The sequence below is a fragment of the Sinocyclocheilus rhinocerous genome, unplaced genomic scaffold (assembly GCF_001515625.1).
Source record: "Sinocyclocheilus rhinocerous isolate Xijiao unplaced genomic scaffold, SAMN03320098_v1.1 scaffold1515, whole genome shotgun sequence".
In the NCBI taxonomy this organism is placed as follows: Eukaryota; Metazoa; Chordata; class Actinopteri; order Cypriniformes; family Cyprinidae; genus Sinocyclocheilus; species Sinocyclocheilus rhinocerous.
The window spans coordinates 125,202-142,688 of NW_015627243.1; the positions used below are offsets into that span (position 1 = coordinate 125,202).

Below are 17,487 nucleotides of genomic sequence, written 5' to 3' on the forward strand. Positions count from 1 at the left end.
ATGGTCAATAGTATAATGTTATATATGAATGCAAATAAGATTTACAGTCATGTTTGGTATCTCAGGGCGAGTAGTACAATTATATAATAAAATGGAGTCAGATTTGAGTTAAATCTAAATTGAATAACTCTGCGCGCTGAAAAGACCGAACACGCAAGAAACCTTCATCCACCACTGGATACCTTCCTTGGGCCAAGTGCGTGGACCTTACACTATATATTAATTTTTTTAATAAAATGCAGCCTTGGTGAGCATGAGACTTTCAAAAACATTCAAAAATCTTACCAAGCCCAAACTTCTGAACAGTATATAATTATGTATGTATGTATAATTTATTATATATTAAAATATGTGTTATTTTTATTATAATAATTAATTATAAAATATAATATATAATAAATACATTGTAGCAACTTCTACATTTTCCTCATTATCACCCCTCGGTACTTCTAGAGAGAAGAAAGTCACAAAAACAGCTGGGAGAATTAAGATGATGTCTGTGTTAATATTTATTAAGATAAATCTGCTTTACAGTGTGAGGAATTCAATCTGTTATTTCCTGTAACAAAAATAGTCATGATTACATTTGCGTGAAACAGAGATGAATAAAAGAGATTCTTAATTGAATAAAACCACAACTTTAAATTACACCTTAAATATTTCACTTTATACTGCTTTTAACACTCATGCCAAATTTTACTGAAAGCATTCAATCATGTATGGGCCAGGAAAATAAATGAGGTGGATTAAGGGGAAATGTGAGAGAAGCAAAGTAACAGAAAGAGAGAGAGAACCGCCCAACAGCATGTCTGTGCAAATTGATGAATGCATATTGAGCCACTGAACAGCAGCCTGAAATCTCCCTAAGCTTAACCTTTATTAACCCTTACTGAGCTCAAACAGGTTATTATATGTTATTATAGGTAGAAAGTCCTTTATCTCCCATCAGGATGATTGTGATGCATCTCTGGTGTGTATGTCAAAAGGACAATCATCACCCAAAGGTGTAGTAGTGCCTGGACAGAGAAACATAGATTATGACACATAAATAAACACAAACTCATCCAGCTTTTTCTTAAAACTTTTAATTCTTCATTTTAACTTTCAAATATTCCTTAATGTGCTGTGTACTCACCATATAAATAATAACAAAAACCCTGGCCATGGGGTAACGTCTGAGAAAGATTCCTAGACGTATACTGGAGAAAAACATAAAAAAACCACACACATTTTAATACAATTGGGACACTGTAAAATACATTATGTACACACACACACACACAAAAAGATTTCCAGGGACTCAATTACCTGAAGCGGTCAATGGTGCTGGCCGCTTCACGAACCTTCCCATACACTCCTGTGCCCGGTCCGTCTGCATCATTAAACAGGATTGGTGTGTTCCTCTGCCTAGCACCTATACACACAAAAACAGTCACACACAATCATGTTGCGCTTCAAAGTATAAAAAGTTAAAATTGCAGTACGTAACTTTTTTTTGGTTAAAAATTATCAGAAATCAATATTTGAGCAAGTACATAACCAGCCAGTGTTCAAAACTATCGCCTTACTTTAGCCCGATTCACAACGGTTAGCTTATAATAATGTTTTTTAATTTGAGTGGTACGGGTAGGTTTCCGCGGGAAATTCGAAATTCTGCCGCACCATTACGTCACGTCTGTAAACATAAAGAAGTTGTCCCGGCTACTAAGCTATCGCATGTGAGGATCCTGCACGCGAGCTAGATAATTCCGCACACAGCTGCAATTCCAGGTTTTCAAACAGAGATGGCGACAAAGAGGCAAAACTTACGGACTGCAGCTTTAAATTATTCCACACACACAAAGCTTGAGTTGAGTGGTTTGATTCAGTGTTCATTTTTGTATCATTGATACACTATAATAGTTATTCATATGAAAAATTTAGTTTTTATTACTAATTTGAATGAGCTTTTATTTTTATATTTTGTGTTTTCATTATAATTGGACAAAGTTTTACTAATTTTGCGGTTTTATAATTTTAGTTTTAATTGCAGTTCAGTTAATGATTATAACCCTGGTTTGATTAAAAAAAAGTTCCATAAAATCAGTCCTTCTGGAATTTCCCATCATGCAGTGCACTGACCTGGTCCCTCCATGGCAGCCATGTTGATGTGTGAGCTGCTGTTCTGACCACCCTGCAGGCTCTTTAGTTGCTGTTCCAGCCTTTCCAGCTGAAAGACCAGGGAGTTCTTCTCTGTGCCCAGGGCTTCTAACATGGTCTGCTTCTGAATCAGTGTCTCTGTCAGCTGGTGCAAACGGCCCTCCAGCTCCACCTGACCGCTGTTGCTCAGAGCCTTATTGGTCAGCTAGCAGAAGAATTGTAAAATTCACCATAACATTTCTGAAAACTTGGACCAGGTGCACAGATGTTTCTTTTAAAAACATTTTATTATAAAACCTCAATTGCTATTCCTCATAAATTTGTGTCTTCGGGGTACCTGGTTTCTAAGCTTTTGGATCTCATCTTCTCTGTCTTTGACGCGACCCTGAAGGGCGGTTTTAGTGTGATGATGCTCTTCTTCAATGTACTGCAGTTCCTGCATTAAAATGTATCAACATTTACTCATTATTTAGAATATTCTTCTTTTTAAAATAAAACAATGCAACAACCCACAATATACCCCCTCTAAAAACCTGGATGTGCTATCTCAGGTTCACTCTTTTTTTTCTCTCTCTCTCTCAATTATGTACCTGTTTGGATCTCTCCAATTCTGCCTCTATTTCCTGTTTGGCTCTGATCTGCTGGGCATGTGATTTTATTAATATTTTAATTAAGAAAAATAAAACACATATTTGATGTCTTTCATAATAAAATATTTTAGCATAATGTGAGTAAATAATGCTATTTGTTTCTTGTATTATAGTGGTGCATATAATTGAAAATAATATAATAAAATAATAAAATAAAATAAATTTTAAAAAATCTTAAAATATTCTAGCAAGATTGAAGTAATTGTTGTTATTGATTAATATGTATTATTATAGTGACTCATATAAATGAAAATAATTAAATCTAATTTTGAGCTGTGTTAATTTAGTGCTGTAGAATTACCAGTTTTACTACTTATGGTCTTTACTTGCAAAAAACACTAAACTCTGATCCTTCAGCCTTTTAGTAATTTAAAAGCAAAGGCACAAAAATATGAATACACACACACACACTATATATATATATATATAGATATATAAATCAAAAGGCTAAAAAATATCAGGATTTTAGGCCATATCACCCATCCTTTAACTCTACATTGAGATGGTATATTTTTGGAATTTTGCGTGTGTACCTGTATCTCTGTTCGTAAGCTCTGTATTTGGGCCTGTAGCTTTTGAATCTCTTCTCTTTGCAGCTCTTTCTCATGACGGAGCTCTTCAAGTTCAACCCCAGCCCCAGCCCCCTCCAGCACCTCCAGACCTGAGCCCTCCTTCAGACTGCTGATCAGCTTCTCCTTAGACTGGAGGAACAACGACCATGATCCTTCATATACTTATCAAACAGAGATAAAAAGTGACATGAAAATAAAGAGAGAGAATGAGACCTGTAAGATGCGTGAGGCTTTGTTTTTGTAGTCCTGCAGCTCCTGTTTGGTGTACTCTGCTGTGGATCGGGCGCTCTTGACCTGTTGAAGTAGTTCCTCAGCTCTCTGTTTCTCTTCTGTCACCCGACGCTCTGCGTTTGTTAATGACTCCGCCAATTGCTGACGCTCGGTCTCCACCTTCGCCAGTCGTGCTGCAAACTCACTCTGTGAGAAAATGACATGTAATTATGATCTACCACGTCCATCGTTTTATCTCTAGACAGAGCTTACAGCATAAATCCCGGTTCTGTTTGTTTCTATGACACCTGTTAACTCGCCTGTATCTGTCTGTAGCTCTCCTGTTCTCTCTTCACTGCTGCTTCTGCGTCTCTTATTCTGTCCTGTAGTGTCCGTAAAGCCTGAGACTGAAGACTGCTTCCCTCACTGTGATCCTGAAGAATCCTAAAATATAAAAAACAGCAAAAGAGGTTGATTCATTCAGACAAGAGAAAATATAGATTATGATGATTCTGATTCTGATTGGCTGAGCCACGTTCGAAGCTGTTGTAAATTACTCTACAAACATACACCTTTGTTTACGTTTGTGTGTAAACAAACTTTGTTGCAACCACAACTGATTCTGAGGAACTACATTGTTTGGTGGAAGAATACTGTTTTTATTAATATCATTCCACTTACGTGCTTAACAACGCCCCTCAGCTGTTATAAATTCACTGTAAACCACGGCTTCACGGGGCTTATTGCTTTATCAACTCATCTCAAACTAAACAAGAAGTGTTCTTCTGCTTCCGTGAATTGTCAAAGAAACTCACCTGATCCTCTCATTCTGAGCTTCCTCCAGGGCGGAGTTTCGGGCCTTCAGTAGCTGATCTGCCTCGTCCAGTCGTACTTTAAGGACCGCCAGCTGACCATCTTTTGCAGACAGGGCTTCTGTGAGGTCATCAACCTGTGCCCTCAGCTCTCGAACCGTGCGATCAACGCGAGACTGGTCCGAGTTCCACTTTTCAGCATGAGCCCTGGCAAGGTTCACCTCTATAAAAGTAGAGGAAATAATCATTTAATGGCTTCCTAAGCTTTTGTACTCATTTTACCATTATACTCATAGCAGTTCTGTTATTGTTTTTAATAAAATAGTTTATAAAATTGTTTTTGTTAATTGAAATAAAAATCTGAAATAAAATAAATATTAGATGAAAAACTAAATTACTAAAAACTAAAAAAACTAAAATGAGAGAGAAAAAAAAAAGAATTATTCTTTTGGCAACTAACCGAAATAAATTGTTTAGGCTGAAGTACTAAAATTAAACCTCAAATAAAAATAAATTACATTTAAATATAAATATTTTAAACATTTTTTAAAACTAATAAAAATGAAAAAAGCACATAAAAAAATTAATTAGTTAAAACTGAAAAATAAATCTAAAAGCAAAAAAAAATCTAAATATTAAGAAATACTATAATAGTATATAAATTATACTAAAAACACATTTATAGCATACAGTTCAACAAACAGGCTCACCCTCCTGCATGTTTTTGGCTCTCTGGATTACAGAGGCCATTTCCTGGTTGAGAGAAGAGACTTCACTGCGTAAAAGCTGGTTCTCGAGACGAAGGTTGGAGATCACCTGCTCTTGGCCCTGCTGCTGCTGCTGCTGCTGAAGCTCTTGAGGTGAGATCTCCAGTGCTGGCTGGGCCTCTGTGGGAGCATCCAGCCCTGGATTCAAATTCTCCTGAACATCAGCTGGACAGAACATATAAAATAAGAAAGTTCAAAGAGGATGAATCATGTTATCAAAACAGTAGTAAAGGTGTTTAAACACTAATTATTTAATAACACTGTTAAATACAAACTTTAACAGATCTTAAAATGAATATTAATTTTTGATACTGTACATTATAACACTGCGGTGCTTTAATTCATTTATAGCATTTAAGTAATTGATTTTTGTTTTTACTTTAAACATATATTTGACAAAATAGTTAAAATAGTACGCATGCCATTTTAGTATAATTGATATACTATTATAGATTTTGATTATATTTTGAATTAGACTGTATTTTTATTATTTGTTTTCAATTTGCTTCTATTTTTTATTTTATTTTATAATTTAATTAGTAATTTAGTTTTAGCAATTTTGTTGGTTTTTTTTTTGTTTTTTTTACATTTCGTCTATATAGTTTTGATTATTTTTTATAATTATTTATTAGTTTTAGTTATTTTGGTACTTTACATCAAACTAAATGAAAAATGTTTCCTTGGCAACTAGCTGAAATAAATTAAGCTTAAGTTTCTAAGGTTGTTGTTTTAGTAAACTATAATAACCCTGAATAGTATACATTTTATTTAGACAAAATAGTATGTTTAATAAGATTTAAGTTTACTGACATTTCATCTTCACAGGCTATTTCATGGCAAATACAGACTCAATAAACACAAACATTTAATAAAATAAAAAAGACCAAGCAATTTTGTATACACATAACAACTCTATAAAAACGTCTTTAATTGTACTTGCGAGACAAAATAATATAAATATTTATCAGTTTTTGGGAGTAACAGCAAATGTTATTAACCTGCGATGACAAAAATATTACAATTTCTTGCTCTCAGATAAATTCAATGAACCAAACGATGTATGATGTAGGTTTTGTACCTTGGCTTTGGTCCCGAGTGGAGCCATCCTCGGTTTTAACGCTGTGTGAACTGTTCGAGAGAGAGCCGAGGCTGGAATTTCTGGACAGGCCCTGAGTGGAGGATGGGGTTGCAGGAACAGAGGGGCCCATCTGCAGGTCGCCGGTCACAGAAATAGGGGGCATCTGGGTCTGAGCTGACCCGCCTGTTGGACCCAAAACTTTAGACACCGTTTCTCTTCTGACCTCCTTTATTTCGCTCTGCAGTGGGTCCGAACTATTCAAGAAGTCAAAGAGCAAATCATCGTTTACTTCTGGCTTTTTGGGTTGCACAAAGTTGGATGATGCCTTGCTGCTAGAACCCAAAGGCGTGGTGCTGGAGACATTAGCTGTACTGGCCAAAACCGTGGCATTGGATTTCTTAATGTTCCCAGCAGCTGTGGAGATGAAAGCCGAAGTTCCATGGGATGAGGAGGAGATGGAGTCCCTGTGCTGTTGGGTGGAGCTGTAAGCCGCAGAGTTGTACTGGATCGAATCTGTGGTGTCAGGGCTGTTGTAGGACAGGGAGGACTTCTGAGTGTTTGTTGTCAAAGCGCTGGCTGCACCCTGGTCCACTTTATTGAGGAAGTCCTCTGCCTTCCCAGCAAGATCAACAAACCAAGACATCCTGAGATCCTCTGGAAATGAAAACATGCATGCAAGAGATGTTAAAGTGATGACATGCCTGCTAGCCTGTCATGCTATTTAATTTATGTCACCCCAGTTTCTTACATTTTTGTGCTTGTAAGTTATAGTTTTTCATTTTTATTAGAAAAACAGATAATTTTTTAACCTGAGAGACCAACATTGAAGAGTCAGATCAGTAATGTTTGACTTCTTCAATGCAAACATTAGCTGAAAACAAAACCCATCCCTTAAAGTATACTTCACATCCAGTATTTTAACCTCCTCTCATTTAAATCAATGCTTAGTCTCTAGCAAGAAAACACTTGCCTGTCAAATTTATAAATTATTACAAAATCAGTAAATTTATTATACTTAGCATATTCAAGCAATAATTATTCATCTGTAATTTTTGACATTTCCTTTTAGTTCTTTCCATTCCTCACTTAATGTGTTTACATTTTGCGTGCAAATTCACTTAACACGGTGTATTTACACAAAACTGTCAGCTGTAACTATCCGCTACATTTCGTCTAGTTTTCGATAAAAATGACACTTGTTCATTTGCAATGTAAATCCTGTAAACATGACAGTACAGTGCTAAGCATTACATGGTCAGTTTCACGTCTTCTGCCCAATAACTGCAGTTAAGGTCAGATTTTTGTACCTGAAGGGGCTCCGATCTCTCAGAAAGCGGTAAGCAAATCTTGCAGGGGCATGTTTTGGGGAATATCTGGGGAAATTGTGTCTACTGGTCTCTTGCTCGCTTATCGGTGACTGTTTTTATCCTGTTACTCATTCGGATCCAGACCGACGTGGACCAGGAACTACACAGAGGACCCATAACAGTCCGCCCTGCACAGTGCCTGACTAGAAAAGGTTGAATGATGTTGCTGTGCCTGATTGTAATAATATAATATAATATAATGTAATATAATTCATTCTTACCATGCAGCAATTTTTCATTGCCCCATTAAATGTATGGTGATATAAGATAAAACATTAAACTCCCAATTTAAAAATATGGAAATCATATTAATTCACGGTTATTTAAAATCTTTTGCCTAATTTTGATATTAATTAAATATATGGTGAATTTTTAGTATATGATTTTACTACTTTGACATGTCATCTTCAAACTTCTAATATATATATATATATATATATATAAATTGAATTTAAAAAATATATTTCAGGTGTATTTGCTTTCACTAATCAAAATGTTTTAAACAAAATATTTTCTCTGGGGATATTTGAATTGGTAATTATTAATAGGTTTTTACTGCATTCTCAATATCACTTTCCATCCAATTAGTCTTGTTATATCCCTTTCCTAACACAAGTTAGTTACTTAATGACATCATTTTCAAAATTAAAATTAAAACTAAAAGAGCCATCTGACCAATAAATACACAAACACATGAATTATGAAACAGTTCCTCCTTTATTCAGCCGCACTCACTCAAGATCGCTTATTTACAAGGCATGCCACAACGATAGGAGAACTGACTAAAAGACTTCAATAATTAATGATCAATAACACTTACATCAGCTCTGAGGGAGACAGAGGGATATGGAAGGAAAAAAAAGAGCAGTAAAAACAAAAGGATACATCAATTCTCAATGTTTTCTTGTCCATGGCAGACACGTTTATTTGATCATTGTCTTACATGAAACAAACGTTTATATTTAGGGAGTGTGATGTCATTGTCAGACTCCCTCTCTGATTGGTCGGCTTCTCAGCCTCTAAACCAGCAAGCAGAGTTAAGCAGGACTGTCCTAGCAACCCATTACACAGGGTTGGGGGGACGAAAAGAAAACGCTTGTTTAAAAAACTTCAGAGCGTTTTCAGGAGGAACAAGGGAGCGAGGCAGACCCGATCGCATTATTGACAACTAATTACAACTTTAAAAAAAAAAAAAAAAAGATTTGTGTTGTCTTTTTTAATAGTGTCCTTTGAGTCCTTCACAAGCTTGGATATAAAAGGGTCGTTTCTGAGAGCGTCTGAGAGGGACAAAATATGCTGAATACATTGGTACGAAAAGGAGAATCAGAGGTAATGCATTTCTGTTCTCACGTCTGCACACGCCGTAAATAACGCAGACGACTTTTCATCTCTCAAACAGTGACCCTTTGCAGGTAAAGACCTGAAAGATATCACTATTCATCAATATTTCCTCTTACAAACAGGTGAAACACACACTCACACAGTCTCAAGACACGCTCAGTCTTAAAGGTATGCACTTATTTTTTCTCTTTATCATACACTCTCTCTCTCACACACACACACGTACGTTCACATACTTTCCCAAACACACTCACACACACAGGGGTGGCCGCAGCTGTAGACCCCCGGCACTGGTGTCCAATCATGCAGGAGAGGATTTTAAAAAACTTAGGTCAGATGAGTCCTCGTCTCTTCTTGTAGTCCTCCAGGTTGAGAGATCGGCGTGGTGCCCCATCTTTAACAGGCAATGCATTCGAACTCACTGCCAAAGACTTTGCTTCTGTGGATGATTTAAATAAAGTGTAAAATTTAAGACATCAGCTCATAGGATCAGAATCATATACACAACTGTTCAAAAGTTTGGGGTTTGATGTTTTTGAAATAAATCTCTTAAAAACAGTAATAGTTTACTATATTATTACTATTTCAAATAACTTTTCTTTTATAATATTAACGTCAGTTACTCTTGTGATGCAAAGCTGAATTTTCAGCATCAATACTCCAGTCTTCAGTGACACATGATCCTTCAGAAATCATTCTAATATGCTGATTTGATGCTCAAACAAACTTAATATTTCTGTGGAAACTGTGATCTTTTTTTTTTTTTGTCAAGATTTTTTGATGAAGAGAAAGTCCAAAAGAGCTGCATTTATTAGAAATAGAAATTTGTAGAATTATAAATGGCTTTACTGTCACTTTCGATCAATTCAATGTGTCCTTGCTGAACAAATTATTAATTTCTTTAAAAAGATGCATTGCACTGCACTGCTTAATTGTGATTTCCTGCTGGACATCAAGCAAATCCAAATATAGCTATTAGATCTGTGACAAACTTACCAGCATTAGGAACCTGCAGGTCAATTTTGACATCAAAGTCATGAACTTTAAAAAGGTCCTCTGAGAGGTCACTGGTTGGCTTGGTAACATCTTTGTCTATCTGGCTAGCCTGGTCCTGCATAATAAACAAATCAATCAAGTGAATTCTAGGTCCGAACAGGCTCATGTTGCTGTGGGTGTTTGTGCGTTACCTGTTTATTAGCCTGCTGGCTGTTGTCTTGGCCTGAGCCTGAACCATATTTCTGGTTGAGATGAGCCAAAATAGCGGCGTGGACGGAGGGATCTCTAGCCTAAGAAAAAAAGAGAGAAAATTCAGTTGTTTTTTTTTAAATGGCTGCCCCAAAAAAGGATACACTTAAAAGCAAAGGAGGACAGTAGAGCTGACAGAAAGATTCCTCACATTGGACACCATAGTCGGTTTACACTGCCGTCTGGTGAACGGATCCATCTGCTGGTTCTTTGAGTTCTGACCCTCTGCCTGAAACACAACCAACACATTTCAGATTCCAGAATGTTCTTTAGGAGAGTAACAGCTCCAAAGGTAACAGGAACACCTACCACCAATGCCTTCTCAGACTCCACAATGTTCCAACTCCGATTTCTCTGGTTGATATAGCTGAAAAGGAAAGAAAGGAAAAATGATTATGAAGTTAGAGGTTTGGGATCAGTAAGATAAAAAAAAAAAATCTGTATTCCTTTTATTCTGGAAGGCCACACCAAATTGATAAAAAGTAACAGTAAATACAATTAGAATGTTACAAAAGATTCCTATTTCAAATAAACGCTGTTTTCTATTCATCAAAGAAAACAAAATCACATTTTTCACTAAAACATCAATACTAGTTAATACAGTTAATACTAACATTAATTGATTTCAACATTGATAATAATAAGAAATGTTGAAATCTTGAGCACCAAATCATCACATTAGAATGCTTTCTGAAGGATCATGTGGCACTAAAGACTGGAGTAATGGCTGCTTAAAATTCAGCTTTGCATCACAGAAATAAATTACATTTTAAAATGTATTAATAAAAAAAGGAATTTAAAACTATTGACCACAAACTATTGAGTAGTTGCGTAGTGAGTAAGAGTCATAGTAGTGTATGTGTGTTTCTGACCTGATGGCAGAGATATTTTTGGTTCTCTGTCGGTCAAGCGCTTCTGCCCTCTCCTCCAGCTCATTCAACTGATCTTGCAGTACTTTCACCTTCTCTCCATCACCACTCTCCTCAGCCATGGCCTGTACACAAGATGCAAGTTACGCAAGATTAGCATGGGATCACAAGTATGCACTTAAACAGAATCATACACCAACCAAGGGCATATCTACTTGTGATATATCTGAAAAATTACAACCTTCTCTTTGAGAAGTTGCGTTTTCTTCATGGCATAGTTTGGTGGAGCCTTTCGGAATCTGTCTTTTTCTTTGACAATCTGTATTAATAAAAATAAAATAAAAAATAACCACATTGTTATACATTGATACAACTGACAACCATCAGAATATCCTGTATTAAAGACAATAGGAAACGACATCAGTGGGACGTACATCCTCAATGTCTTTGTCATTGAATTTGTAGTTGACCGCCTCCTTGATGGACTGCTCTTTTTTGCCGATCTCATCCAGAGTAGGAAGCTGCATTCCTGCTGACATCATCTATGTGGCAGCAACAAGGTTACTACTGGTCATGCACATCCCATAATGGTACAGGTTGACTGCAGTTCTACGATTAACCTAAAATGCAACTAAATTTCACTTACCGCCTCTTTCCATTTCATGAATTCGCCTTCAGTGAACTCCTGATTGGACACAAACTCAAGTCTGAAGACTCGTGTGTCATTTCCATGTCTGCAAACATGACACATTACATAATTGGTGGAAGGCAAAGAAATAAATGCATATATAATCAGATATCCTGTGCAAACGTACCGGAGCTGAAGGCCTTTATTTGTCCGTGTGGACCCCAACTGATAAACTTTAGCTGTCTCTACCACATCAATGATTTCAGCCACCTGCAGGATTTCATTTCAGAAATTGTCCATCTATAACTCAGTATATTGCACCTTATATCTTAAAATGTGTGCTTTCAGGTTGCAATTGCTGAAAGATGTTTATAACACTAAAAGGAAGAGAAATTTTTCACTGACCCGATAAACAGGCTTGCTGCTACTGTTTCCAATGCCAATTCGAACAAAACAACCAGTAACAGTTTTAGCAAAGAATGGCATGTGACACCAGCGCTCTAGCTTGTGCCGGGACAGCCGGATCCGATTCAGTTCATCTGGTAATGACACAGGCTGGGACTTGGGCGGAGCCTCTTCTTTACTGAAATACAGATACATACTTGATAAACATGCTTGTTACAGAGGGACAGACCTGTCATAAATATTTTTCTAAAAAAATATTTATGAATCTGTAAGCTTAAAATCTATAAGGATAAAAACAAATAAATGTACATAATTACATTGTCATTTAGCAGACGCTTTTATCCAAAGCGACTTACAAATGAGGACAAAATATATACACACACACTACCAAACCGTTGTGTCTGTTTTCTTTTTAAAGAAATAAAAATCTTCATTCAGCATTGATGCATTAAACTATATTTGTAATGTTAAATAAGACTTTCAAATAAATGCTGCTCTTTCCTGGAAAAAAATGTATCATGGTTTTCAAAAATAAACGTTTATTTAACATTGATAACAACAAGCTGAAAATTTAGCTTTGCTATCACAGGAATAAATTGCATTTTAAATTACAATAACATTTCACAATACTACTGTTTGAAAACATTAAAGTTTTGAATGGTAGTGTATATCTCTATAAGCATATTTTTTAATTACCATGTAATTATTTTTTCCATTTTTAAACTGATTGCAACATAATTTTAGCTATCCAATTTGTTGCTTAATACTAAGAAGGTTAATGTGTCATCTAATACTTACTCCTCCTCTTCATCAAAAGATGATGACCTTGAGCTGCGGTCACTCTTTACTGAAGACTTGTCATCGTCATCTTCCTCCTCCTCTTCATCATCTGAGTAGACCTCACTTGTCTTTAGTGGTTGCCTTTTGGCAAGGAGCTCAGCTGAAAAGTCAAAGGTTATAAATCAGACACTGGCAACACTGGCTATGGAATACTAATTTTTTGCACACTACACTTTATTCTGCTTACTGTTTTTTTTGAAGAATGGTGAAACAGTAGGAACTATGCCCAAGAAATGTTTCAAACATTAGAATGCCAAATTGTAGTTGCATCATGTTGTATGTGAGTGTCATCCAGTTATCATAAATTCTTATTTTCATTTCCAGTTTGTTATTCAATATTGTTTGATTAACAACGAGAAAGTAATTAAAAACTTACCAGTTCTGTTTTTCCTCTTCTCTCTTTCTGCTTTTAGCTCTTCCATGGCCTGTGACTTCTTGTCCAGCTTCTCGTCTCTCTTGATCCGTCTCTCTTTGTTATGGGACATGACCTGCATGAACAGACAGAGAAAACACAAGTGTCAGACCATATTTGCATTTATATTTTAAGAAGGACTTGTTGGCTACACAGTTTACTTACCACCTGAGTGTCGGGGACCTGAAACAGTTTTCGCTTCTCCTGCTCCTCCTCCTGTTTCTTCTTCTTTTCTTCCTTTTCCTTTTTCTTCGCAGTCTTCAGTTTTTGCTTGATTTCAAACCTTATTGGGAGAAATGCAATGGTCATTAATTGATAAGCATAGTATCTTTACAACTTTTTATTTTAAAGGGGTCATATGATGCGATTTAAATTTTTCCTTTCTCTTTGGAGTGTTACAAGCTCTTGGTGCATAAAGAAGATCTGTAAAGTTGCAAAGACTAAAGTCTCAAATCCAAAGAGATATTCTTTATAAAAGTTAAGTCAACCACGCCTACCTAAAACGGCTCGTTCTAACATGCCCCCACATGTCTACGTCACTATGCGGGAAGATTTGCATAACGCCGCCCAAATGTTCACGCAAAGAAAGAAGGCGTAACTTTTATTCTCGCTGTAGTATGGTTGTTGCCGCCGCCTCAATGTCGTGAAGTCGCTGTGTGTTTCTTTGTGAAAGCTAAACTACTTTGTTTGGCCTTCCAAAAGAGGACGATATCCGCTTCGTCATGCCTGGAGCTGATCCGTGCTGGTTGCTGAGGAAATACATCAACTTCGCGCTGTGGATCGCCGGATCGGCTTTCACCGTGGACGAAGCGTAATCCAGCCCCGGGTCGTCACATGTGGTTGCCGCAAGCCCGCTGGACGCTCCTTTCGTCGAATCCGCCGGCCGCGCCGTTCTCAAGCCCGCCCGCCACGCTCACTCTAGGCTGCCGTCGCTCACTCTAGGCCGCCGTGTGTGATGCTGTGTTTCGAGAAACAATAATGTACAGTATGTGGAAAATAATGTTTTTTTTTTTTACCTTAAACCGCATAAACACATTGCATTACACCAAATACAGAAAATAATATTATTTTTAGCAGCATCATAAGACCCCTTTAATTCTGCCCTCAATCATAGCTAGACTGAAATTATTTCTGCACAATAAAACCATTGTTATTGTAAAATAAAACAAAATATTAAAAATAATTTTCAGCTATATAAAAATACATAAAACAATAGAACACGCATAACAATTACTAAAACCAAAGCTAAAATTAAAACCGAAAAAAAAAAAAAAGCTAATTCAAAATATTAACAAATACTATTTAATCATAAATAAATAATAATCAAATAACAGACAATACAACATTGTGAATATTGGAATAATTTAGCGCTCTTTTTATTTTGCTGAAATTCTTCTCACCTCCTCTTGAGGACTTCTCTCTTCTCTATACGGTTAAACAGCTCCTGTTCTCTTTCTTTTTCCGTCATCTGCTCCAAACGGGTCCTGTCCTCCTCATCCCCCATTAGATCGTCTCCATAACCGTCCCGGAAAACCTCATCCTCCTCCGACGAGTCAGAATCTGAGCTGGAGGATGAGCTGTTACTGTCGGAGTCCGACACCTCACCTTAAGAAACAAAAATCATGGAGAAACAACTTTTCTGTTCCAGTTGCAGTGCAGTACAACATTGCAGAATCCAAACGCTGCCTTACCCTCCTCTGGAGCCGAACTCTCTGCTGAACTGTCTCCATTTGAGCTGCCAGAAGAAGCCGCCTTGCCCTTTCTTTTCTTGACTGTGTTCTTCTTTTCGGGCCCTTTACTAGGCTTCCCTTTCTTTTTGGTTTTAGTGCCTCCGCTAATTCAAAATATTAACAAATACTATTTAATCATAAATAAATAATAATCAAATAACAGACAATACAACATTGTGAATATTGGAATAATTTAGCGCTCTTTTTATTTTGCTGAAATTCTTCTCACCTCCTCTTGAGGACTTCTCTCTTCTCTATACGGTTAAACAGCTCCTGTTCTCGTTCTTTTTCCGTCATCTGCTCCAAACGGGTCCTGTCCTCCTCATCCCCCATTAGATCGTCTCCATAACCGTCCCGGAAAACCTCATCCTCCTCCGACGAGTCAGAATCTGAGCTGGAGGATGAGCTGTTACTGTCGGAGTCCGACACCTCACCTTAAGAAACAAAAATCATGGAGAAACAACTTTTCTGTTCCAGTTGCAGTGCAGTACAACATTGCAGAATCCAAACGCTGCCTTACCCTCCTCTGGAGCCGAACTCTCTGCTGAACTGTCTCCATTTGAGCTGCCAGAAGAAGCCGCCTTGCCCTTTCTTTTCTTGACTGTGTTCTTCTTTTCGGGCCCTTTACTAGGCTTCCCTTTCTTTTTGGTTTTAGTGCCTCCAACAGTCCACTAACAGATCAACAGAACATTATCGATAACACATTTAATTTACTAGCACCTTTTCACATGGACACTGAGGATTTCTTTCAGACCCATGATAAAAGTATTTAAAATAAGCAACAGCATACACGTTACACCCCCAGTCAGACACAAGACCACAGCTGATTCAATGCATTCAATATTGTTGGATTTCTAGAAGTCACTGTATGTTCTGCCACTGAAATGATCAAGACCTAAAATGACAACTGCACTTTACCTGGTTTATTAGTAAAGGAACTACTATTTAAATAACAAACTAAACCCTGAAACTTTTTTGCAACCTTACAGCATACTCTTATATTTCACTTTCAGTTCAGAAAAAAGTGGAGATGTGCTCTCTCATTATACTGGCTTATACATGAAATAACCTTCAGTGAGAAAAATAAAATAGCAAGCTTCAGGTTGTGGAACAAATTTACCCTCCAGAGCACATCGACATATCTCAATTGTAACACTTCTTTTAAAACCATCACAAAGCGTAACTTGCTATTACCGCTGTAATCTTTATAACATTACTACATTAACTACCAGTCTAGTATGATTTGCAACAACAGTAGCTTAATTCAGTACCAAAACTATCTGGCTATTGGTTAGTATTATTTTCTTTGGAATAATATGTACTATGAGCCACTCAAAATATGAGCAGGAACATGCAGGCAACACTTAAATACTTAAATTCAATACTTCCCTAACATATATTATAGCATGCAAAAAAACAGCATACAGATACTATATAGAACATACTTTTTTAACGGTTGTGGAGATCAAATTCAATTGCAGTACCTACTTAAGACAGTACCTAATTTCAGACACACTGATGATAAGGTGCTGATTTAATGATTTAGAAGACATCCTGGAATACCATCAGTCTTCAGGTAAATCACTGGATCAGACAGTTCACTTGCAGTAACTAATGCAGCAAAACTGTGATGGTAATAGGCCAATTTCACAAGAATCGGAAATTATGTCACAGCTGGGTAAAGTTAGTTCCGCTACGGGTCTGCTGCTATTACATTAGTATGATCTTTTCTCAAATATTGCTTCTTACCTTTTCCGTTTTGTCTGTTTTCCAAGTTGCTGTTATATAATCTACAAAGAAATTCATTTGTACTTGCTTGTAGCTTATACGGTCACTCAGACCATGCTCAAATTTAACGGCGAGTGATTTTAATTCACCAGCTGTCACGTCACTAACAGAAATCCGTACTCATTCAATAATTACCCTGATTGTATCATCATATGATGCTAATTTATATAAAAAATTTAATTCCCAGTACATATGTACAATAATTATATATATTATGATTTCGATATAAGCCAAGAGGAGACTGGTTTTCCTTTGCTAAAGTAAGGAAACTTTGCTTCTTTTGATCTTGTAAACAAACGTTGGTTTTCACGAGACGCACCGGCGCATGCGCAACGCTGACCTCATACGTCATCCTCCCGGAGCTGCTTCCAAGTAGGACTGTTGGCGCAAGCTACATTAAAGTGATTATTACGTTTTGAATATGGATATTTTTCTTACAAAAACGCATCGATTCGCTACAGGAGGCCTTTGTTCACCCCCCGGAGCCATGTGAGACACTTTTTTTATGGATGGGCGCTTTTATATAACTTCTTTTGGACTGATGCATGAAACACCTGCTGACTGCCATTAAACAGCTTGAAAGATCAAAGACTATTTTTAATATAACTCCAACTGGATTCGTCTGAAAGAAGAA

General features: G+C 36.8%; 2 protein-coding genes across 2 annotated transcripts in view; both read right to left on the reverse strand.

Annotated features, from left to right (window-relative positions):
• Nucleotides 1-491: 491 nt before the first annotated feature.
• LOC107724253 (golgin subfamily A member 5-like) lies at nucleotides 492-7,713 on the reverse strand. Its single transcript, XM_016533092.1, has 13 exons — nucleotides 7,536-7,713; nucleotides 6,229-6,882; nucleotides 5,094-5,315; nucleotides 4,387-4,606; nucleotides 3,892-4,015; nucleotides 3,575-3,778; nucleotides 3,274-3,490; nucleotides 2,730-2,794; nucleotides 2,477-2,575; nucleotides 2,122-2,344; nucleotides 1,309-1,414; nucleotides 1,136-1,199; nucleotides 492-1,016 (listed from the first exon to the last, which is right to left on the reverse strand). Exons 2-13 carry the CDS (start codon nucleotides 6,869-6,871, stop codon nucleotides 936-938), a joined length of 2,268 nt encoding a protein of 755 aa, XP_016388578.1. The 5' UTR covers nucleotides 6,872-6,882; nucleotides 7,536-7,713; the 3' UTR covers nucleotides 492-935.
• A 580-nt stretch (nucleotides 7,714-8,293) lies between these two features.
• The window catches only part of rtf1 (RTF1 homolog, Paf1/RNA polymerase II complex component), a 15,635-nt gene continuing 6,441 nt past the window's right edge, over nucleotides 8,294-17,487 (reverse strand). Inside the window, exons 3-18 of the mRNA XM_016533104.1 lie at nucleotides 15,586-15,736; nucleotides 15,295-15,499; nucleotides 13,501-13,618; nucleotides 13,300-13,411; nucleotides 12,882-13,023; nucleotides 12,084-12,261; nucleotides 11,866-11,948; nucleotides 11,697-11,784; nucleotides 11,485-11,592; nucleotides 11,292-11,369; nucleotides 11,054-11,175; nucleotides 10,491-10,548; nucleotides 10,333-10,410; nucleotides 10,124-10,222; nucleotides 9,933-10,047; nucleotides 8,294-9,375 (exon numbers count right to left, since the gene is read on the reverse strand). Of these exons, the coding sequence (XP_016388590.1) occupies nucleotides 9,269-9,375; nucleotides 9,933-10,047; nucleotides 10,124-10,222; nucleotides 10,333-10,410; nucleotides 10,491-10,548; nucleotides 11,054-11,175; nucleotides 11,292-11,369; nucleotides 11,485-11,592; nucleotides 11,697-11,784; nucleotides 11,866-11,948; nucleotides 12,084-12,261; nucleotides 12,882-13,023; nucleotides 13,300-13,411; nucleotides 13,501-13,618; nucleotides 15,295-15,499; nucleotides 15,586-15,736 (1,842 nt within the window). The 3' untranslated portion in view covers nucleotides 8,294-9,268. The remainder of the gene's footprint in view (nucleotides 9,376-9,932; nucleotides 10,048-10,123; nucleotides 10,223-10,332; nucleotides 10,411-10,490; nucleotides 10,549-11,053; nucleotides 11,176-11,291; nucleotides 11,370-11,484; nucleotides 11,593-11,696; nucleotides 11,785-11,865; nucleotides 11,949-12,083; nucleotides 12,262-12,881; nucleotides 13,024-13,299; nucleotides 13,412-13,500; nucleotides 13,619-15,294; nucleotides 15,500-15,585; nucleotides 15,737-17,487) is intronic.